Source organism: Spea bombifrons, chromosome 1 (assembly GCF_027358695.1).
Source record: "Spea bombifrons isolate aSpeBom1 chromosome 1, aSpeBom1.2.pri, whole genome shotgun sequence".
NCBI lineage: Eukaryota > Metazoa > Chordata > Amphibia > Anura > Pelobatidae > Spea > Spea bombifrons.
Genome location: NC_071087.1, coordinates 46,902,180 through 46,921,212, shown reverse-complemented (window position 1 = coordinate 46,921,212; position 19,033 = coordinate 46,902,180). Strand labels below are relative to the sequence as shown.

Genomic DNA, 19,033 nt, shown 5'->3' with positions numbered 1-19,033 from the left:
TGGTCCGTTGCTCCAATGAAACCAGCAACCACTACATATGGTTCCGCTATTAGTTAGGCAAAACAATAACTATACACGTGTGTCTGGATATTTGGACAGTAACGAGGTATATGAACGTTAGATTTTGGACCGCCAACGAAGCTTGATAGAGATCGGTGATCCCACAGGATATCGTGACGGGAGATATCCGATCACTCGTGGGACACGGTATGTAGCAGCTCCTTGTGACGAAAAATGAGCCTGAAACGCAAACTTAGACTGTGTGCATCTGTTTAAATGTACCGAAAAATTTAATTATATATGTCAAGGGTTGCCACCTTGACATATACCGGCCATGTTAATTTGCGTAATCTGTCATATAGGGGGTTAAAAGGCATATCATGGGACAGAGTGGCATATAGGGGGTATAAGGCATTTCTGGAGGCAGAGTGGCATATAGGGGCCACTCTGCCTCCAGAAATGCCTTATACCCCCTAAATGCCACTCTGCCTCCAGAAATGCCTTATACCCCCTATATGCCACTCTGCCTCCAGAATTGCCTTATATCCCTATATGCCACTCTGGCATTACAGGCTTTGTATTGTGGTACATGCCAACTGTCTTCCAACAGGTTGGGCAGTCCCAACATTAGAGATTACATGACGGCTGTCGACTGTCCCGGCAAATTTATTTGAGATCTAGATTTGATAATGCACTTGGGTGATAAAAAGAATGGGTGGACGATGGGGGTCTATGACATGGACCTAACTGAAGATCAAAGACTTAAAAAAATCTGTGAAAATTACAGAATGTTGATTTGTGAAGTTTATGGGTGTAACTGGTTGGAACGAGGTCTACAGAAACTGCTCTGAAGGTGGTCAGGAAGACCATCGGAACATCTACAAGGCTTTTATTATTATTATTATTATTATTATTATTGCATGAAGTGTTTCATGTATACATTCATAAGGCACGCTCAAGTGTTTGGACATTCCGATTCTAAGGCTCCTGATACTTAGAACCCTCTTAAGTGGCTGTGTTCTGAGGCTTCTCTCCAATTGAGTCGTCTAGAACCACGACTTGACCCGGGTTCTTAAACTCTCGCCAGTTCATTAGCCAGCAGCCAACTTAGGTAGCAGAACATATTTTCAGGTAGTAGATATTGAGTAATAATCCTGTATCTCATACTTGTCGGTGTTGGAACGCGCCTTTGTTTTTTGAGGAGGATTTGGGTCCCATAACTCGCAGGCAGGTGTCCAGCAGCATGTTGGGTCCAACCCAGTTACAACAGGGTACAGATAGTACAAGTCTTTATGACTTATTTTTCATTTTATTTTTGTTTTTTAGAAGAATGTATATTAAAGAGGGGTTATAGGGTACTTTAATACGCGTTGATCTATTAATAGACGGCCCCTTTCATTTTATACAGCATAGAAACCGGAGAAGGAAGCTTGCCGGTGGATATTGTGCGATATATATTGCCGGTGGATATTGTGCGATATATATTGCTGGTGTGTGTTGTGCGTTATACATTGTTATACATTGTTATACATTGCCGGCGTATATTGTGCGAAATATATTGCCGGCGTATATTGTGCGAAATATATTGCCGGCGTATATTGTGCGAAATATATTGCCGGCGTATATTGTGCGAAATATATTGCCGGCGTATATTGTGCGAAATATATTGCCGGCGTATATTGTGCGAAATATATTGCCGGCGTATATTGTGCGAAATATATTGCCGGCGTATATTGTGCGAAATATATTGCCGGCGTATATTGTGCGAAATATATTGCCGGCGTATATTGTGCGAAATATATTGCCGGTGTATATTGTGCGAAATATATTGCCGGTGTATATTGTGCGAAATATATTGCCGGCGTATATTGTGCGATATATATTGCCGGTGTATATTGTGTTTTTTAAAGCAGGGAATTCTTGAGGCATTTCTGGAGGCAGAGTGGTATAAAAGTGGTTAAACGGCATATCATGGGGCACTCTGCCTACACAAAAGCCTTATAACCCCCATATAACACTCAACCCCCCCCTTACCACTGCTTCTGACTCCCTGGTATCTTGTGGGGATAGCGGGTGGAGGCCGGTGTTCATGAAATAAAGAGGTTGGTGTGTACGCACCGCACCGCCCAATGGCCCTGCCTTAGCTCTTCCTCCCATCCCTTTTAAGACGTGGGACGAAGTGCTGAGGCACGGCCCTGGCTCTGGGCGCTCCCCCTCCTGCCAATCACCCTGCCGGTCTGCCCCTGCAAAAAAATACCAATACCGGCAGGGTGCTCTAAATACCGGCCAGGTGGCAACCCTACTTCCAGGTCGTGCGTTTCCTTCAATGGGGATTCTTTGTAGGCTCGGGTCACTGAGGTTTGGAGGTAGGGCTCTCCTGCCTCGATGGTGCATTACCTGTATGTATTACGTTGCTCTTTTTGCCTTTTCCCTGCTACTGATTGCTTCCCCCGTAGGTCTGCACTGTAGCATCAAAAGGTCTTACCAACTAAATAGCGAGCGGCTACCCAGGATATCAGTAACCTTCTGCTCTTCTCTTTTTTCTTATATATAAAATTTTTCATCTTTTTTCATTTTCACCTCAATGGGAGCAATCTCTCATTTATCGTTAAGCTACATACCGCTGTTCATTTGTCCAGGTAGCCTTTGTAAGTAGGAGAGGAGGAGAAGTGTGAGAACTTCCCAGAGCCTGATAAAGTAAAACTTAACTTAAAATAAAAAGGAACAAGACGAGAAAAGAAGAGTTTTACATGCAACATATTTATTGAACAGACATCACCGCCGGTTACATTAACCTGTCGGATCTTCCAATCGTTCAGCTCAACGCAGTCAGTCTGGATCTTCATGGCCAGCTCCATCTTCCTCGTCCCCAGCCTTGCCATGGGCGTCCATCATTTCCTTAAAAGGGATCTTGTCTCTGTATTTGTAGAACATGTTCCTTAAGAAGCAGGCGCAGAGGCAGAGGCACACGAGAAGTATGGCCGCGCCGACCGTCACCCATTTGGCCAGGTTCTTGACGTCGACCTTGGGAGAGGACTGCTTCCCGGCGTTTGATGACCTCGCCATCTCTTCTGATTCCTCGGTGCGGACTTTACGCCGATCGAGAGGGCGGCGCATAGCGGCAACTTCAGTCACCACCAGCAAACAAAGCAAAAGGATCTTCAGCGAAGACATGTTTCTCCTCCAATGGATCAAATCCAAGTGCTGGTCTGGCCTTCTGCTCTGCAGTCACCAGCTTAGCCTTTGTGACGTCACTGTGGTGATGTCACGATGCCTGCCCTAAGCCACAGCCAGCACCTGCTCAGCTGGGCTCAAATGCACAAAATGCAGAGTTTTATTTTTTTTACGATATAATTTAGTGTTGTTTTTTCTTTTAATCAAACCGATAGAGGAAAAAATATACTTTCAATATCTTTTATCCTTTAAAATCCTGAGAGTATATAAAATAAAAGTCATGCCTTTCCCTGATGTTTGTGAATCGTTGATATCGGATAAAATCCTTTATTTCCATGTAACAAATAGACCTTTTAAGACACGGTGCGCCTGAAGAAGGTGGCCCCGGAGGGGACATCTGGGGGCCCTTACCCTGGGTCTGGCCTAGGACAGCGCCAAATCAAACCGCATTGCTGCATCCGGTTATATATATATATATATAATATTATTATTATGTCCGTTATTTCTGTTGGCTTTCACAGTAGGGGGATACTTGTAGCGTCATAATACCTGATCCCTAGTTTAAAAGGCAAGCCGGTGCATTTAACCTTAACCTGGCGGCTTCTCTATAATGGAAGTTTAATAGGCCCTGCAAGACTTGCTCTGGAGTAGAGAAGGTGGCTGCTGATCATCCCCTAAGCTTCAGAAACGTTGCTGCACGGTCGGAGTAGGAGACCCTACGGTGCTGCCATGAGATGTATGGTTGGCTTATGGGTTCCATGATGCCAACCACAAATCACATTCATGGTCGGGATAAATTTCCCCGTACCGTTTCTGCTGGAAGGCCGTTCCACTTATCTTCTCAGAAACGGTCTCTCCTAAGAGAGCAAAGTTTGTGGTTTTATCGTTCTTCCCAACCAACAATCCATTACTTGGCAATTTATATCACGTCGATAATTGCCTTAGGATTTTTATTGTACAAAAAAACTAGGGTAACCCAGTCTCTGTTTATTCAACATTATGTACAAATGAAGCTGCAAAGAACAAAGATATGACTTAATATGCGCGGGGAGCGGGAGAGTTTTGGAATTTTTAGGATTCGTATTAGAATACGCAAAGAATTTGCACAAATCCATCTTTAGGTGGTCCTTTGCAGTCACGGGGTACAGCCAGAGGTAGCGAAAATGTGCATTACAGGCTTTGTATTGTGGTACATGCCAACTTTCTACCAACAGGTTGGGCTGTCCCAACACCAGAGATTACATGACGGCTGCCGTCTGTCCTGGCAAATTTATTTGAGATCTAGAGTCGATAAGGCACTGTGCATGGGTGATAAAAAGAATGGGTGGACGATGGGGGTCTATGACATCATGGACCTACCTGAAGATCAAAGACTTAAAAAAATCTGTGAAAATTAAAGAATGTTGATTTATGAAGCTTATGGGTTAGAACGAGGTCTACAGAAACTGCTCTGAAGGTGGTCAGGAAGACCATCGGAACATCTACAAGGCTTTTATTATTATTGCATGAAGTGTTTCATGTATACATTCATAAGGCACGCTCAAGCATTTGGACATTCCGATTCTAAGGCTCCTGAGACTTAGAACACTCTTCAGTGGCCGTGTTTTGAGGCTCCTCTCCAATTGAGTCGTCTAGAACCACGACTTGACCCGGGTTCTTAAACTCTCGCCAGTTCATTAGCCAGCAGCCAACTTAGGTACAACAGGGTACAGATAGTACAAGTCTTTATGACTTATTTTTCATTTTATTTTTGTTTGTTAGAAGATTGTATATTAAAGAGGGGTTATAGGGTACTTTAATACGCGTTGATCTATTAATAGATGGTCCCTTTCATTTTATACAGCATAGAAACCGGAGAAGGAAGCTTGCCGGTGTGTTGTGTTGTGCCATATATATTGCCGGTGTGTGCTGTGCGATTATATATTGCCGTGTGTGTTGTGCGATATATATTGCCGTGTGTGTTGTGTTGTACGAGATATATAGCCAGCGTATATTGTGCGATATATATTGCCGGTGTGTGTTGTGCGATATATATTGCCGGTGTGTGCTGTGCGATATATATTGCCATGTGTGTTGTGCGATATATCTAGCCGGCATATATTGTGCGATATGTTACATAGTTACATAGTTACATAGGCTGAAAAAAGACATGCGTCCATCAAGTTCAGCCTTTCCTATGTGTTGCTGGTGTATATTGTGTTTGTTTGTTTTTTTTTAAATCTGGGGGTTGTGAAGCAGGGAATTCTTGTTTCATACTTTTCTCTGTGTCTTTCTCTTATGATCACGGCATTAATTATATCATGGCTTTATCTCACTACCTTCTCTGGCTGCCAAAGTTTTGGCCGGTTTATTATTTAAACTGAGCTTTCTGAGCCAGAGTGGCATATAGAGATATAAGGCATTTCTGGAGGCAGAGTATCATAAAGGTGGTTAAAAGGCATATCATGGGGCACTCTGCCTACAGAAAAGCCTTATACCCCCCATATAACACATATGGTGGGGATAGCGGGTGGAGGCCGGCGTTCATGAAATTAAAGGGGCCCGCGTGCACGCACCGCGCCGCCCAATGGCCCTGCCTCAGCTCTTCCTCCCACCCCTTTTAAGACGTGGGACGAAGTGCTGAGGCACGGCCCTGGCTCTGGGCGCTCCCCCTTCTGCCAATCACCCTGCCGGTCTGCCCCTGCAAAAAATACAGATACCGTCAGGGTGCTCTAAATACCAGCCAGGTGGCAACCCTACTTCCAGGTCGTGCGTTTCCTTCAATGGGGGTTCTTTGAAGGCTCGGGGTCACTGAGGTTTGGAGGTAGGGCTCTCCTGCCTCGATGGCGCGTTTCCTGTATGTATTCAGTTGCTTTTTACCTTTTCCCTGCTACTGATTGCTTCCCCCGTAGGTCTGCACTGTAGCATCAAAAGGGTCTTACCAACTAAATAGCGAGCAGCTACCCAGGATATCGGTAACCTTCTGCTCTTCTCTTTTTTTCTTATATATAAAATTTTTCATCTTTTTTCATTTTGACCTCCATGGGAACAATCTTTCATTTATCGTTAAGCTACATACCGCTGTTCATTGGTCCAGGTAGCCTTTGTAAGGAGAAGTGAGAGAACTTCCCAGAGCCTGATAAAGTAAAACTTAACTTAAAATAAAAAGGAACAAGACGAGAAAAGAAGAGTTTTACATGCAACATATTTATTGAACAGACATCACCGCCGGTTACATTAACCTGTCGGATCTTCCAATCGTTCAGCTCAACGCAGTCAGTCTGGATCTTCATGGCCAGCTCCATCTTCCTCGTCCCCAGCCTTGCCGTGGGTGTCCATCATTTCCTTAAAAGGGATCTTGTCTCTGTATTTGTAGAACATGTTCCTTAAGAAGCAGGCGCAGAGGCAGAGGCACACGAGAAGTATGGCCGCGCCGACCGTCACCCATTTGGCCAGGTTCTTGACGTCGACCTTGGGAGAGGACTGCTTCCCGGCGTTTGATGACCTCGCCATCTCTTCTGATTCCTCGGTGCGGCCTTTACGCTGATCGAGAGGGCGGTGCATAGCGGCAACTTCAGTCACCACCAGCAAACAAAGCAAAAGGATCTTCAGCGAAGACATGTTTCTCCTCCAATGGATCAAATCCAAGTGCTGGTCTGGCCTTCTGCTCTGCAGTCACCAGCTTAGCCTTTGTGACGTCACTGTGGTGATGTCACGATGCCTGCCCTAAGCCACAGCCAGCACCTGCTCAGCTGGGCTCAAATTCACAAAATGCAGAGTTTCATTTTTTTTTACAATATAATTTAGTGTTGTTTTTTTTCTTTTCATCGAACCGATAGAGGAAAAAATATACTTTCAATACCTTTTATCCTTTAAAATCCTGAGAGTATATAAAATAAAAGTCATGCCTTTCCCGTTCTGATGTTTGTGAATCGTTGATATCAGATAAAATCCTTTATTTCCATGTAACAAATAGACCTTTTAAGACACGGTGCGCCTGAAGAAGGTGGCCCCGGAGGGGACATCTGGGGGCCCTTACCCTGGGTCTGGCCTAGGTCAGCGCCAAATCAAACCGCATTTCTGTCTCCGGTTATATATATATATTTATTATGTCCATTATTTCTGTTGGCTTTCGCAGTAGGGGGATACTTGTAGCGTCATAATACCTGATCCCTAGTTTAAAAGGCAAGCCGGTGCATTTAACCTTAACCTGGCGGCTTCTCTATAATGGAAGTTTAATACGCCCTGCAAGACTTGCTCTGGAGTAGAGAAGGTTGTAACAGACTTAACTCTGTCATTTATGTTATAATTTGTTGTATTCATATTCTCATAGTTTTTGCAAGTTTTAAATGTGGATAGGGTTTACACTGTCCATGTTGCAGGGGGAATGTGTTTGGGGTAGGACTGTTACTCAGAAGGAAATGGTCTTGGGATATACTGGTCATAACAGTCATACTGGTCATAACTGTAATACAAGAGAGCCAGCATATCAACAAGAGTTATCAGAGTCCATCCTCATATACAAGGTTGTTTAGCAAACCCCTGAAAAGGCATAAGGTCTGTATATTTTTACTTTGTATTAGTAATATGCAAAAGATAGATAATTTAGGGATAAGTCATTAATGCATATTATTTGTATTATGTTTAGCTCTTACGGTGAATTTTTGGAGTTAAAGGAAAGTTTACAATAAAGCTTTTAAAAATCATCAGTAAAGTTTTGGCCATCATTCAGACGGGGTCTGCTACAGTAAGAGCTTCACCTTCGTTGGTTCAAATACCTGCTGCACATGGTTGCTTAAGGTGGCAATATTTAAGGGACTGCAGCATATTGGAATCAGCATGATGGTCTAAGGTGCTAGGACATTGTAAAAGAGTTCACTATGGAGATGGACACTGAATATCAAGAATATGAAAGCCTGTCTCATACAGAAATAGAAGGTAAAAGGGAAAATAATATGAAGGAAGCAGTGAAACTTAAAGATAAAAATATATCTGAACTAAAGTGTTATGTACAAGAAAGGGAAGAACTACCTAGACGGTCAGAACGTCCACATATTATTACAGAAAAAATGCTTGCTTACCAGAAAGATGAATGTTGTAAGAAAGAAAAAAGGCTAAATACTTTGTATGAACAATGGAAAATAGATGTTCGTAAGGCGAGACATGAGTTAAAATCAAACATATCTGATAAGCAGCTCACTGAAATTGCTGATTCTCTGGAAAATAAAATGAACTGTATTATGAAAATCTTTAGTGAAATAAGGGAACATATAACACCTGTGTCTGATTTAAGACGTAAAGTTGATGCATGTGAAGCTGTGACCAATGACATTGTCAAAATTGTGTTAGAAAGATTAACCATGGCAGATGATGAGTTTGATGCAGAAAGGGAAAGGAGCCGTTTACGTGAACTTTCAGCTCATAGCTATGTTCGCTCTATATACGATTCTAATGCTTCACAAGCAAGTGTCAGCAGCTATTCTAAATCTTCTGGTGCAACAAGCAAACGAGCAGATGCTGTGGCAGAGCTTGCTGCAAAAGAGGCTGCATACAAGATGATGCATTCAGAAAGACAGCAAAGGGAGAAAATAAAAACTCTAGAAGAGCAACTCAAAAAAGAGCTAGAAATTCAAAAGTTTGAATTAGAACGGCTGCAGTTAGAAAAGGACTTAGAAGTTGCACGTGCCAGAGTAAAATCCTATGATGAAGTAATAAAACAAGAAGCGAAAGGTCAATTGAACTTGATACAAAATGAACATGAAAGTGAGAGAAACGAAATCTCTTCTACAACACATCCACAATACAATGTTGTTCAGTCAACAAATCTCAGTGAAGTGGCTCTCCTTGCTCAAGCAGTTCAGGACAGCATTGCCATCAACAGGTTACCCACACCTGAACCTACAGTCTTCAACGGAGACCCAATTCAGTTTGTGAACTGGAAAGCCTCATTTATGTCACTTATAGATAGAAAGCGCATCTCTGCAGCTGACAAACTTTATTATTTGAAAAGGTACGTGAGTGGCTCAGCACACAGATGTCTTGAAGGCACCTTTTATCGAAATGATGAGGAATCCTACAAAGATGCTTGGAACAAGCTTAACCAAAGATACGGGCAGCCCTTTATCATTCAAAGAGCATTCCGGGAGAAGCTATCAAAGTGGCCTAGAATACAGTCCAAAGATGCAGAAGGTCTGAGAGCATTTTCAGACTTCTTAAATGCCTGTCTGCAAGCCATACCTCATGTTAAAGGCCTGGAAATATTAAATGACTGTGAAGAGAACCAAAAGCTGGTACAGAAACTTCCTGACTGGGCAGCCTCCAGGTGGAACCGCCAGGTCACAATATCCCTTATGGATAGCAAAGAATTTCCAACCTTTAAAGACTTTGTAAAATTCATGTCAACGGAAGCAGAGATTATGTGTAATCCTATTACTTCCTTTCAAGCTCTGCATTTACGTGAGTCTCAAAAGGAAACCAAAAGAAACAAAGCAACTGTCTTTAAAACTCAAACAGCTTTAAACAATGATAAACAGACAAAAGCAAAGGGACAATTAAAAACACCATGCATGTTGTGTCAAGATGACAATCATCCACTTTGTAAGTGCCCAGAATTCATGCAAAAGTCTCTGAAAGACAGAAGAGCATATGTCAAAGATAATAAACTTTGTTATGGTTGTATAAAACCAGGTCACTGCGCCAAAGAATGTCGCCGTCGCCACACATGTGACGTATGCAAGTTACGTCATCCCACATGTCTTCACGATTACAGCTATGAGGCTAACGAAGATAGGAAACAATCACTGTCCATGGTAAGCAATGCGCATGTACAGAATGGTGAAACTACTAATGCCATGTCACTTACCATCACAAGCACAAGTCATTCAGTCATGACATCTATGATAGTACCTGTATGGGTGTCGTCTGTTAAAAATCCATCCGATGAAAAGCTTGTCTATGCTTTGTTAGACACTCAGAGTGACAGTACTTTTATTGACGAAGAAATAAGTAACGTACTTCAAGTAGATACTCACCCAATAAAACTTAAACTTACCACCATGATAGGAGACAATATGGTCATCGAAAGTAAAAGAATGTCTAATCTTCGTGTAAGAGGGTACAATTCCTCAGTATATATCAATCTTCCGCCGGTATACACAAAGGAGTGTATTCCTATTAATAATGATCGCATACCAACGCAAGAAACAGCAAATAACTGGGCTCACTTGAAGGTAATTACAAACGAAATGCCACCTCTTCTCAGTTGTAAAGTAGGTTTACTGATCGGCTACAACTGCCCTAGAGTGCTAGCTCCCAGACAAGTCATACTAGGTAAAGAAGATGAACCTTATGCTATTCTGACAGACTTAGGATGGAGTATTGTGGGCTGCTCCACACCACGCATCAACGTATCATCAGCAGTCAGTCTTTGTCACAGATTAACCACAAAGGAGATACCAGCTTTGACACCTGTGGATGCAATCCGTATACTAGAGTCCGACTTTAAGGACGTCACAGCAGATGACCAGACAATCTCGCAAGATGTTATTGCGTTCCTAGACAAACTGAAGGGCAACATAAAGAAAAATGCTGAAGGACATGAAATGCCCGTTCCGTTTGAACAACGTCCATACTTACCTCACAACAGAGAACTTGTTAAAGTCAGACTTAATCAGTTGCACAAGAAGTTCTGTAAAAATGAAAAATACAAGACGGACTATATTGCTTACATGAAGGACATAATTGAAAGAGGTGATGTAGAAACAGCAAATGAGGATGAAAACCCAGCAGACAATGCTTCTAGAGGAAGAATAACAAATGAGTTACTCTCATCTAACTGGTTCTCTGGTCCCTCATTCTTATGGAAAAAGGAAATACCAACCTCAAATGTTGTATTGGAACTTACAGTAGGAGACCCAGAAGTAAGAAAAATTCAGACATTACAAACAAAGACCATAGAAAGTAAAGATCTTGTAGACCATTTGTCCAAATTTTCATCTTGGTCTAAGGCTGTCAAGGCCATTGCACGCCTTCAGAGACGGATTAAGAAAGATAAAACCCATTCACCTGCATCCGTAAGTGAGCAAGATGATGCAAAACGCTTGATTTTGAAGGGTGTGCAGAAACAAATATATCAGAAAGAAATAGATGTTCTGAGTCAAGGAAAACAACTTCCAGGTCATAATAAACTTCATCACCTGGACTCCTTCTTAGATACAGATGGTATAATCAAGGTGGGAGGGAGATTAAACCACTCGTCGTGCATTCACTCATTCAAGCACCCACTGATTCTTCCTAAAGATCATCATATAACAAGGTTGATAATTGCACACTATCACGAAAGTGTAAAGCATCAAGGAAAAGGATTCACAATGAATGAAATCAGATCTAGCGGATATTGGATACCTGGAATAAACAGAGCTGTCAGATCTTACATTCGCAACTGTGTAACCTGTAGAAGACTGAGAAAATCTGTTGAAGGCCAGAGGATGAGTGATCTCCCCAAAGAACGTGTGGAGCCTTCTCCACCGTTTGTGTATTGCGGTATGGATTGCTTTGGTCCTTTCATGATTAAAGAAGGAAGGAAACAGCACAAAACTCATGCAGGTGGTGTATGGGAGCATCAAATTAAAACCGTAGGGAGTGTTCTTAATACTACAGTTTCCCTCTCATCAGGCAGACTCAATGATGCTTCACTACGCACTTTGTTTAATGAAGCCATGGCTATAGTCAATAGTCGCCCCCTTACAGTGGACAACCTAAATGACTCCAAGAGCTTAGAACCACTTACACCTAACCATCTGATTACCATGAAATCCACCACAGCCCTTCCACCACCAGGAGAATTCACAAGAGAAGATTTATATGGGAAAAAGAGATGGAGACGAGTACAGTATCTTACTGAACAGTTTTGGAGCAGATGGAAAAAGGAGTATCTTCTCAACATCGCTACTAGGCAGTGTTGGCATGCTTCCAAAAGGAATTTTCAAATTGGTGATGTGGTCATGGATGCAGATGATAATTTGCCAAGAAATGAATGGAGACTTGGACGGATTATAGACACCATAATCAGCCCAGATGGACTAGTAAGGACGGCCACAATAGCACTTGGTGATAAAACACTAAGCAAGAAAGGAGAACGGATAAACAAGATCTCAGCAGTAGAGAGACCAGCACAGAAGTTGATCTTATTATTGGAAGCTGAATGACTGAATGTTCTAAAGGACTTCACTATAATTTATTATAGTTATTAATGTGTTATTAAGTGGAAATTACTCATGTTTGGAAAACATGTATAATTTGGTGGGAGTGTAACAGACTTAACTCTGTCATTTATGTTATAATTTGTTGTATTCATATTCTCATAGTTTTTGCAAGTTTTAAATGTGGATAGGGTTTACACTGTCCATGTTGCAGGGGGAATGTGTTTGGGGTAGGACTGTTACTCAGAAGGAAATGGTCTTGGGATATACTGGTCATAACAGTCATACTGGTCATAACTGTAATACAAGAGAGCCAGCATATCAACAAGAGTTATCAGAGTCCATCCTCATATACAAGGTTGTTTAGCAAACCCCTGAAAAGGCATAAGGTCTGTATATTTTTACTTTGTATTAGTAATATGCAAAAGATAGATAATTTAGGGATAAGTCATTAATGCATATTATTTGTATTATGTTTAGCTCTTACGGTGAATTTTTGGAGTTAAAGGAAAGTTTACAATAAAGCTTTTAAAAATCATCAGTAAAGTTTTGGCCATCATTCAGACGGGGTCTGCTACAAAGGTGGCTGCTGATCATCCCCTAAGCTTCAGAAACGTTCCTGCACGGTCGGAGTAGGAGACCCTACGGTGCTGCCATGAGATGTATGGTTGGCTTATGGGTTACACCAGGGCTTGACAAATTTGTTGTGAATCTAGGCGCCAGGTAAAAAAGTTAGGAGCCAGGATTTTTTTTAAACTAACAGTTGGTTAGGAGTGATCTGATCATCAGCTCACTTACTAAACTCACAGCATTTGACCTGGAAGCACCCTGGACTTTCAGGTCAGTGCTGTTTTTTTTTTTTTTTTTTTTTTTTTTTTAACCCTTTCAATGCTGATGTTCCATTGGCTCACAGCATTGACTGATATTTAGTCCCCACAAGCTTGTGGGGACAAATGTTAACCCCTGCAATGCCACGAATGTGTCATACACAATTGTGGCATTGAAGGGGTTAACGCTGCACTGTCGCTCTCAGGGAGCGATCAGGCAGCAGGGGGGCGTTGGGGCTGTTCTCCACACTCATGTGGAGACCGAAGAACCCTCTCCCCTGTCCCTGAAGCTGCCTCTGGCAGCTGGGACTCAAATTGCTGGTCTATAGACCAGCCACTGCAGGGGGGTGGGGGGAAACTCTGATGACTGCTGTAGGCTTCCATGCCTACAGGAGTCATCACAGGGCTTGTGGGGGCTCGTTTTTGCTGTTGCTGGTCTGCCTGGGCCTGGCACAACACCCCCCAGCTGCCTGATCGCTCCATGAGAGCGACAGTGCAGCGTTAACCCCTTCAATGCCGCGATCGCGGCATTTAGGGGTTAATTCCCGTTTTGTACGGGGCTCTGCTGCTGGTGGTCTGCCTGGAAGCCCAGGCAGACCAGCAACAGCAAAAACGAGCCCCCACAAGCCCTGTCAATCAACACACAACCCCCTTCCCTGAAGCTACCTGTGGCAGCTGAAAACGCGATTGCTGGTTTTTGCAGCAACCGCGTTTTCAGCCTACAGGCTCACTCCGTGGGAGTGATCTCGGGGGCGGGCTCGGAGTGGCTGTGCTGTCTGCCCAGACTCCTGGGCAGACAGCAGCGCCCCCGTCTGGCGACTCAGCCTCAACAATTTTGTTCTGGATGTCAGAGGCTGACAAAACCTAGGCGCCAGGACAAAATTCTCTGTCGCCATGGCGACCTGGCGCCTGGGATTTGTCGAGCCCTGGGTTACACGATGCCAACCACAAATCACATTCATGGCCGGGATAAATTTCCCCGTACCATTTCAGCTGGAAGGCTGTTCCACTTATCTTCTCAGAAATGGTCTCTCCTAAGAGAGCAAAGTTTGTGGTTTTATCGTTCTTCCCAACCAACAATCCATTACTTGACAATTTATATCACATCGATAATTGCTTTAGGATTTTTATTGGACAAAAATAACGAGGGTAACCCAGTCTCTGTTTATACAAAGTTATGTACAAATGAAGCCGCAAAGAACAAAGATATGACTTAATATGCGCGGGGAGCGGGAGAGGTTTGGAGTGTTTAGGATTCGTATTTGAATACGCAAAGAATTTGCACAAATCCATCTTTAGGTGGTCCTTTGCAGTCACGGGGTACAGCCAGAGGTAGCGAAAAAGTGAATTAATTTCTGGTTCAAGTGTCTTTTCACATGGCCTTATTTAAGAGTATGCAACACTAGTGGTTGAATTACAATGTTTGCGGCCCTAAATAACATAGTAGCTGGTTGGTGTGGAGTGATACAATGTCCTTTAAGGATTTATTTCATATGTATATAAGTATTTTCTGTTTCTAGAGTTTGTTTAGATTTCAAAAATGACTTGAGTTGTGAGATTTAAATGTATGGGAGCTTCCTTTGGTTAACTAGAAAGCTGGAATCAGGGCTGGACACCTCTATGGAGAGTTTAATCTGACCGCCAGAGACTATTAAGAACCAGGTAGGGATTGATCCGTGGAAACATGGGTCCTAAAATTTGTTCAGCCTTGATTGCTTAGGTCAAAGAATCATCTTACCGTTCTTAAGTATCGGTAGTTATGACAAAGAGGATATAACGGCAGTGTCTGGAATACGTCGGCCTCTCTGTGTCTGTTTTCTGGAAAATCTCATTTTCCTTTTCACTGTGACTCTGAGGACACAGTACTACCCTTTTTTTAAATTGAATTTCCGCCTCACCTTGGAGATTGGGTGCCAGAGTTAATCTGTACCTTAAACTATCTGGCGTCTTGACAAAATGGAAGCAATTAAATGGACTGCAATCGTTTCTGGTACCTGGCATGTAACAGAGCCCCTTGGAATTGGCAGTCTGCCTCCTTTCAGCATATAGTTCTGTCAGATACTCGTACAGCGGCAGTCTGTGGAAAACATATGACAAGGCCAGCATTCTTTAATGGCTGACGATAGCACACGCACAAGGCAAAAGAAAACCTTAGTTGCCATGGTGATTGCTAAACCAGGTAAATCTCTGGCAGTGCGAATCCCATTATAGGTCAGTTGCTGGAAACCATTTTTGCCACCTGCTTGTTAACTTAAGAAGACTCCTGCTGTGGTAGCCATATGGACAATGACAACTATGCTGGGGGGGAAATGCAACAATATAAAAAAAATTCGGCCAATAAGTTGAAATGTGAACTAAAATGGGCATCCAATTCTTCAAGGTGTCCTCGTCTATTGAGTTATGTATTATGCAGGGCCAGCTCAGCTCTTCTTGCTGGAGCATCCTGCTAGTGTTGGCCCTTCATATTGAATACATCAGTGAGGAAGGTAAAACCAAAACCTGACAACTCTTCCTTTAGTGAATAAAACCTTAAGTGGAAAAACTGCAACACCCAAAGTGTCCGTGTCACATCCACAATAGGAAAGCTGGTGGTATTGTTCATGCATATTATGCCGAGCCTATGATGGGAATGCAACACCATTCTGCATATCCTCCCTTGTCTTGTAACTGCCGATGTTATACACAAAGGGGCTATGTGTGAAACATAAACACACGGCCCTAAAGAAAGGTGTGTTTTATGTCGTATTACCCCAATAAACATCCTTTAACTGCAGACCATGTGGTAATATATGAAACAAAAAAACATGATGGAAAAAAAAAAAAAGCTGGCACCTTAATCTTTTAGGGCTGGCTCCTAGATCAAACCAACTTTTTTTTTTTTTTTAAATCAATCTAATCCTCCCTTTGCATTTATTCTCCCACCCCAGCAGCTATTTTGCTTGTGGGAGATGTGTTTGACGAAACGCATCTTCGGCTCATCACTGCACACACGCTGATACTCCTGCGCTGCCTAGCATGAGCTTTTCAGGGGGTCCAATGAGACCCCCTGTGTGCATGTGCGTTTGGCACACCAACTGATTTAATTGGAAACTCTTTCCTACCAGTGATGGCCTGCTGGAAACAAGGAAAGCAGAAAGCGATTTGAATAGGTAGGGATCGCTTTCGGTGCGGATTCAGTATGTAAAATTGCTGGTACACAGTGCCATCTACTGCTTAGATGTTGCATTTTTGTTGATTCAGTAATGCTGATCTGTAATAACTTACAATGTGTATATAAAAGGTGCTCATTGTCAATGAGTAAAGTTAGAGCAATAGGCTTTAAACATTGAAATTGTTTAATACAAAACTATTTGACAATCCAAAACCTTAATGCCTAAAGTAAAATGCACTGGAGTTTATGCAAAATGCAATGGCCAAACTCTTTTTTTGTAGGCTCTTTCCTTAATTGGGAAACATCATGAATATTTTGGGGGAAACACTGCTCCGGTCCTTATCTGACCCGTCTAGGTCTCCTTCCCATGTTCACGTGTGTAAATAGTCGTAATAAATATTTAGCCCTCCTTCTTTGTAGAAATATTTTCTCATGGGTCATAAGGCCCCGCAACCTGTTTTGTTTGTTTGTTATTGTCAATACCAAGATAAACCGCAATTTTTAATAACCTGTAACTCAACAAAGGAAGACCATTTCATACTTTGGCATATTGGGTCAGGAAACCAGTTAAATACAACTTAAGGCCAAAGCCAATGAAGTATACTTCTAAATCAAATGTTCTCATAAATAATGAAATAATGTCAAAATAATCTCCTGCTACTCATTTCTAAGGGGCGTCTTAGGGACAAAAGTGCTCTTTGCCTAACTACTGTTGTAAAACTGACGTGACCCTATATAAAACCTTCAAGGAAAGTGTCATTTTTTTTCTTTTCTTATTACACTTGATGCTGGGGTGTTTAAGTATATATAACTTATTCATAGGGCTTAATCACACGCGATTCTTTTTGTCGCAATGTCCATGTAGTTTACGCATCTTGTCTGGTGTGTGGTTTAAAAAAAAAAAAAATAATAATTCCCCAATCAGTTGTAGACTGAAAGAACCCATTCAAACGCTGGCAGAGCAAATTGATTTTTTTTCCTTGTGTACAGCGGTGGCAAGGCTCACATTTAAGAATGTGTGAAAGACGTGATTATGTATTCCCAGAAACTGTATCCAATTTTAGATAATCCATAGGACAAAACGGCTGTGATGAGTGCGGCAGTCTTTATATTGATAAGCATGGCTGGAATACATTATTTCGGTGTGGCGGGACTGAAAGACCTTCACGTTTTGCACAATTTTCCAATTTGTTTGACACCCTGTTTTTGTTTTGTTACGATTATGGGTACCTCTGAATCCAGCATTGAAAACCTCATCATCGTTTTAAATGCCCAAGCCCTCCCCAGAAATGATTCTTTAACCATATTTGGCCAGGAACCAGATCATTCTCGCAAAACTTCATATTTAATAATATATATACATTGACATATGGTAGAGAGGTGAGAAAATGATGTCCAGTAAAGCAGACAGGTAAGATGATTGATTAATTTTAACCTAATGCCTGGTAGTATTCTTCATTTAAAAAAAATGGAATCCTAGCCTATTACTTAAATCAGCAAATGTACTTTTGTTTTGGAAATTTGCTTGCAGCGTGTGTCTTTAGCATTTACTCTGAGCCCATGCAGTGCTCACGCAATAATATTAAGCTATAAAAAATGTAACGGGCCATAATGTATTTTGTTCACCATTTATTCTGCACAGTAGTTTATTTTATTACTTTGTCTGATCTTTCAGATCTTCTGAAACAGATATGAAGGCCAAGCCCAGCACAGATGCTGAAGAACAGCTTTTCCTAGATGTTGATCCTCGCCACGAGGATGTCCTCCTTCCTCTTCATACCTCAATTTCTTTGTTCTTGATGTCGTATTGTGATTGTAAGGCATTTAGCGTTTTCCTGGTGCTGCCAGAAGGAACTGAAAACTGCTCATACAATCAAGGCTTATTACCCAGCAACGTCGATGTCACAATCCTCTGCAGACGTGACCTCCCGCTGATAGTTCAGGGCTGTCGTTTGCCTGCTATTGTGGAGGCATCTGGATCCTTCTGCAGAGCAGGCCTGGCCGTGGTTCTCAGACACATTATACAGAAAACATGTCTTGCCAAGCCTGACAGAAAGGATGTCAGTGAGTTGCTTGGGTTTAAAAACACTTGTCTAAAAGCCTGCGCAGAAGTAAGTTACACTGTGTTGCTTAATCTGTATGTTTGAGTTGCATTGGTATATACCGTATTGGCTCGAATATAGGCCGCACTTTTTTCCCCCACTTTAAGTCTTTAAAGTGGGGGTGCGGCCTATATTCGGGGTCTAGCGCCCGACGCCCGGGACATGCAGCGGTGCAGGGGACCTGCATCCTACTCCCCGATACGCTCAGACAGCCTCCCCTGCCAGCACTTCCCACGAGGGGGGGGGTGCCGGCGCGGGAGGTTGTCTAAGCGCATCGTGCGGACCGTCCGCACGATGCGTTTTACCTCTGCCCACCCCCGACTTACCGGAGCAGACTCCCGGGTGTCTGCTCCGGTAAGTCGAGGAGGGGGGGGGGCAGAGGAGGACAGTGGCAGCATATCTCGGGGGGGGGGGAGGACAGTGGTAGCATATCGGGGGGGAGGAGGAGGACAGTGGCAGCATATCTCGGGGAGGGAGGACAGTGGTAGCATATCTCGGGGAGGGAGGACAGTGGCAGCATATCTCGGTGGGGGGGACAGAGTGGCAGCATGTTTTGGTGCTTTTTTAAAGAAAAAAACTTTTTACTTTAAAAAAGCACCA

At 42.7% G+C, this 19,033-nt stretch overlaps 1 protein-coding gene across 1 annotated transcript in view; it reads left to right on the top strand.

Annotated features, from left to right (window-relative positions):
- Window positions 1-49: 49 nt before the first annotated feature.
- Window positions 50-19,033, top strand: part of GSTCD (glutathione S-transferase C-terminal domain containing) — a 57,291-nt gene continuing 38,307 nt past the window's right edge. Inside the window, exons 1-2 of the mRNA XM_053461523.1 lie at window positions 50-207; window positions 18,007-18,442. Coding sequence (XP_053317498.1) covers window positions 18,023-18,442 — 420 coding nt within the window. The 5' untranslated portion in view covers window positions 50-207; window positions 18,007-18,022. The remainder of the gene's footprint in view (window positions 208-18,006; window positions 18,443-19,033) is intronic.